The sequence below is a fragment of the Silurus meridionalis genome, chromosome 19 (genome assembly GCF_014805685.1).
Source record: "Silurus meridionalis isolate SWU-2019-XX chromosome 19, ASM1480568v1, whole genome shotgun sequence".
NCBI classification, from domain to species: Eukaryota; Metazoa; Chordata; class Actinopteri; order Siluriformes; family Siluridae; genus Silurus; species Silurus meridionalis.
In genome coordinates, this window is record NC_060902.1 from 10,579,371 (window position 1) to 10,584,595 (window position 5,225).

Genomic DNA, 5,225 nt, shown 5'->3' on the forward strand with positions numbered 1-5,225 from the left:
CGAGCTGAAAGACGCGTAAAGCAACTCTAGTACAGTATTTCCTGTCTTTTACTCCTCGTCACTGTTGCAAAAAAAAAAAAAAAAAAAAATTTCAGTAACATTTCTTTTAGAAAAACACTTTCCTTTCTAAAAATGGTTTTCCTACGAACCTGATAGTTACCACAACAGTAGGCCTAAAAACCTGTACTGACTACAAGCTTGTATGTGTTTTAGAATTTAAAGCTGCATGTTCATTTAAATAAGAATGAATAAATTACATAATCCACACTTCCTGATACTTTGCTCACCTTTTCTAAAAAAGTTGACATTTTTTATTTTATTTTAATTTTTTGGAGAGTTTTAAGAATTATATTCTGTCAACAGCACCTGCGACAGAGAAATTCATGGTAAAATCATAAAAACAAAGTTCACCAAAAGCCTCAGTAATCATCTTCATAATTCTGACCCTTCACAGCTATTTCTACAGCACCTTCAAATAGTTTGGAAACATCTATGTGTTTGTTCCTTTTGTCTATATACAACAAACTAGGTAAAAGGCAAAAACACACAAGCACGGTGAATGATTGGATGCAAGTTTTGTGGACAGATGAGTCGAAATTAGAAATTGTTGGGCCTGAACTGAACAGAACTGATCTATGACAGAAAACAGAACAGATGTTAATAATCTGCCTCACATCCAGAGTCGAACATGGAGCTAAAAGCTTGATGGTTTGGGGTTGTTTTGGAGTATGAAAGATTGTAGACTTATTCTGGGTAAAAGGAATACTGAACTGACATCTACCATTGAAGTGCAGGGAGAGCTACTAAAGACCTTTTCTAACTCTGTGGTGGCCTCAGCCATATTCTATGGTGTGGTCTGCTGGTGCAGCAGCATCTTTACCGCAGACAGGAAGAGACTGGACAAGCTGATAAGGAAGGCCAGCTCAGTCCTGGGGATTCCCCTGTACACTGTACAGGAGGTGGGAGAAAGGAAGATGGTACCTAAACTATCATCATTGCTGGAGAACAACTCTCACCCCCTGTATGAATCAGTTTCATCATTGAGGAGCTACTTCAGTGACCGGCTGTTACATCCTAAGAGTCTGAAGGAGCGATACAGAAAGTATTTTCTCCCTGCTGCTATTAGACTTTACAATCAGAGCTGCTCCCAGTGAACCAGTCACCATAATGCACACTATTATTACTGTTTAACTGTGCAAAACAAAACATGGTCTCTTTTTACTTATTTTTGTATTTATATTGTGTTGTGTATATACTGTATACTGTATTATCTCTCTATTCTTTTATATATTTGCACATTTAATTTTCTTTGCTGCTGTAACAGAGAAATCTTCCCACTGTGGGAAAAATAAAGGTATATCTTATTTCATCATGCCACAATTTAACTGCATGCAGTTCCGTTCTGACCAACTTTAGCATACAAGACAATGACTCAAAGCATACTTTCCAAGCCCTGTAAATGTTATTTAGAGAGCAAACAGAGCTGAAGTGTTATCCATCATGGCCCAGTCACTAGCAAAGTATTTCATTTGAACTGTCTGGATGCCAAAAGAGTGTACTTGTTTGCATTTTATTTTCTCTGTTGGATTTGGAAAATTAATGTAATACAACATAAGCAACATGAATAAGGGTAATACTTACCATAAGTAGACCCAGGGACAAAACTGCATCAATTAAAGATCCACTCACTACTTTCAACAGTTATAGATACAGATCCTTTTTACCCAATATCCACTAAGCTTTACCCACTATTACACTATTTAACCACTAAAGGTTCCTGCTCATGAAGGACTATGTGTTTCCTCAGAAACAAGCAAAACCTGATAATTCTTGCACGAAAATGTGTGTATGTACCAAATGCTGTTGATAAATGAGGCACCAAGTGTGTATTTCGCTCCTTATTTCGATTAAAAGAAAGTATGAAATTTATGTTTGAAATATATTGCTTTTATCTGTCATAATAAATTCCAAAGCAAATCATCTTTAAGACCACAAAAGATTTTAGAAATCTATCAGAAAGATGAAAATATCACACGTTCATAACCATTATTTAATAAAAACTCCAATATATTGTGGTATACAGCTAAAATAACAATAACTTTAGCTTAATCTCAAACTGAAAGTAAATTGAGATATCTTAACTCTTACAGTTATTAAAAAATTAAAGAATTTTTTTAAAACAAAAATCTGTATCATGATTTTTTATATCGCCAACGCTTTTTTTTGGTACACAATGTATGCACGAGTGTTTAGGAGCTTATATGAGCTCACTCATGAGGTCCTGTTTAATCTTCTTTTCTTCTTCTTCTTCTTCTTCTTCTTCTTCTTCTTCTTCTTTTGGCTGCTCCCATTAGGGGTCGCCACAGTGGATAATCCCTCTCCATACCCCCCTGTCCTCTCTTTAACCAACTACCTGCATGTCTTCCCTCACCACACCCATAAACCTCCTCTTTGGCCTTCCTATTTTTCTCTTCTTCCTGGTGGCTCCATCCTCAGCATTCTCCTATCGATATATCCCATGTCCCTCCTCTGCAAATGTCCAAACCATCTCAATCTCACCTCCCTCAACTTGTCTCCAAAATGTCCTACATGCACTGTCCCTCTAATAATATAATAATAATACCTTTAAAAAATATAACTTCTAATGGTTATATAGAAAGGTTTCTAAACCCCATTTGTTGTGGGTCTATTTTTTTTTCCAAATGCTCACAAAATGTATTTTTAGAATACATATCATTATAGACACAAATTATAACCTGTTCTGAAATGGACTTTATATTGACAGAGAGACCACTTTAGTATAGTCATCTGCTGCATATTTACTTGAGACATAAAACATGTTTACATAAAAATTGTATATTCTCTATTTTTTTGTTTTGTTTTCGATAATTTGCAATCCTACATAAATTATAAAACTTGACAGCAATCACAGAAATCCATTAACAATACATATTTATACTGAGTATCATTGTTTTAAAAGTATGTTTGTATAAACAAATAATTATGGGGAACAGTTCATCCACAATATTATCGTGTAAAAATTCGGTGAAGTTCAGTTTTTCCACTGAACTACCCAAAAATCTGGTTGCAAAAATACAAATTACAAAATACATAAATCTGACACAGTTTGCAGTTTGATTCTGTAATCTTGGATATTTCAGACTTAAGGGTAACAAAAAGTGAAGAAATCGAAATGTTCAGTGTGCTAAAATCTTTTTCATTTCATTTTCACAAAGTAGATTTTTATAGTTTTTATGCAGGTGCCACAGAGGAGACTTCTGTTTTCGAGGTAGACGACACTTCAGAGCCATCATCAACCTTTTTCCCAAAGAGTTGCAGGATGCATGAACGGAACTACAAAGAAAGAGAATTTTTTTTTTATTGATTGAACATATTTAAACATAATGCAATAATATCACTATCTAGACATCTACAACAGTGACTGTTCATTTGTTACCTGTCGGTTCATAAAAACATAGATAATGGGGTTGTAGATGGTGGCGCTTTTTGCAAAGTAAGCAGGCATGGCTGCTGCAAGTGGGTGAAAGGCATAACCTGGGTTAGCAGCGGCGAAGCAGGCAAAGAAAGTGTATGGCCCCCAGCAAAAACAATAAGCAGCAATCATGACAACAATCATTCTGCTGACTTCTTTTTCAGCCTTTTGTGTTGATTCAGATTCCTTCTGTTGTGCGGCAACCTGGGAAAAATAGATATGCTAAGGATGACTGAACTCTAATGAGGTGAATATAGTTACATTGTATTGAAAATGGGATTTCTTACCGCACGAATGGCCATCAACACAGCAAAGTAGCAGAGAATGATAATGCCTAAAGGTATAATGCAGCAGGTGATCATAAGTGCAATCATGTAAGACTGGACTCCAGGATCTTCACTTCCACTGAATACATCTGGTCCACAAGAGGTCTTTAGGCCATGAGGCCAATATCTATAAGACAAGTAATATGTAAAGATAATTTTTCTGTTTTACATTAGTTTACTAGCTATATAAATGAAATACCAATTAACACTTAAGATGTAAACGTACCTGCTCCATCCAAACATAGGAAGTGAAGTCCAAAATGCAGACCAGACCCAAGTAAAGATAATGCCACCAGCGGCCCATTTAGCATCAAATTTTACATTTCCGAAAGGTTTGCACACCACCACCCATCTCTCAAATGATATGACAGTCAAAGACCACAAACCAGCAATACCTACAGAATTAATTAGCAGGGTTTTTATGAATCAGAAAGACAGTTTGGTGCTAGTACTTTGCCTACATATTTAATCAAGACTGCTTACCACAGCAAGCAACAGTGAAACCCTCAAATACGCAAAGTGGATGTCCAAGGATAAAGTAGCCAAACATTTGATTACAGACACTAACTGTGCTGGCAAGCAGTGTCTCTAAAAGATCAGCTACTGCAAGATTGACCAAAATCCAGTTCAGAGGGTGACGAAGCTTCTTGAATTTGACTGTGGCTACCAGTACCAGGCCATTAGTGAAGGTTGAGGCAACAACCACAAAAAGCATCCACATTGTGGAAACATTGTACACCCATCGTGGGGCAATGTGGTAGTTGGGTCCTTCAAATGGATCTAAAAAAGAAAGAGAAAGCTTCTGTCAAGTTCAGTGAAGCACTTCATAGCAGATACAGAGAACATTATGTATTGGAGGGCTTCTCACCTTTGGTATTATTGCTGTTTGTGAATGTGAAGGCTGCTTCCCGTGTAGTTTCATCACCTCGTCGCCTGGCTGCAAACATAGCTTCTCCCCACTGCTCTGCCATTGTAAGGATTTAAACGTTTTTTACTTGTGTCCTGGATTGCTTCCTTATCTAACCCTCTAATTTGTCTGCAACTTTCTTATTCCCACAACGTTTTTTGTTATTCCCTCGGCTATCTCTTTCTGAAGGGTACCTGTAGATCTCCTATTGTATCTTTATGTGGTTTTATATGCAATCTGACAATTTGTAGGTGGAGTCAAACTAACCTACAAACAGGGTCAGGATTGGTACTTCTGACTGGATAAAGTCAGTGGGGGCATGTGGTATTGAAAAAAAAAAAAAAACAGAAGGTGACTAGGAAAAAAGGAGACTCCAATTAATATATTAGCTTACAAAGGACTAAGCTACTTTTACTTCCAGTATGTAGGATTGCTAAAGTGTAGATAAAGTCGAAACATCATGCCATGGAGCTTTAGCCAGGACTTTTAGACCCTTTAC

At 36.7% G+C, this 5,225-nt stretch overlaps 1 protein-coding gene across 1 annotated transcript; it reads right to left on the reverse strand.

Annotated features, from left to right (window-relative positions):
• Positions 1 to 2,799: 2,799 nt before the first annotated feature.
• LOC124402165 (red-sensitive opsin) lies at positions 2,800 to 4,933 on the reverse strand. Its single transcript, XM_046874950.1, has 6 exons — positions 4,688 to 4,933; positions 4,303 to 4,599; positions 4,046 to 4,214; positions 3,781 to 3,946; positions 3,458 to 3,697; positions 2,800 to 3,354 (listed from the first exon to the last, which is right to left on the reverse strand). Exons 1-6 carry the CDS (start codon positions 4,788 to 4,790, stop codon positions 3,253 to 3,255), a joined length of 1,077 nt encoding a protein of 358 aa, XP_046730906.1. The 5' UTR covers positions 4,791 to 4,933; the 3' UTR covers positions 2,800 to 3,252.
• Between the last annotated feature and the right edge of the window lie 292 nt (positions 4,934 to 5,225).

Bases quoted from the DNA above. Each gene is read 5' to 3' on its own strand.
- LOC124402165 (XM_046874950.1), bottom strand. From the start codon at position 4,790: ATGGCAGAGCAGTGGGGAGAAGCTATGTTTGCAGCCAGGCGACGAGGT. The intron at 4,215-4,302 runs GTAAGCAGTCTT...TTAATTCTGTAG, and splicing joins TTTCACTGTTGCTTGCTGTG to GTATTGCTGGTTTGTGGTCT. The intron at 3,355-3,457 runs GTAACAAATGAA...CTTTCTTTGTAG, and splicing joins ATGTTTTTATGAACCGACAG to TTCCGTTCATGCATCCTGCA.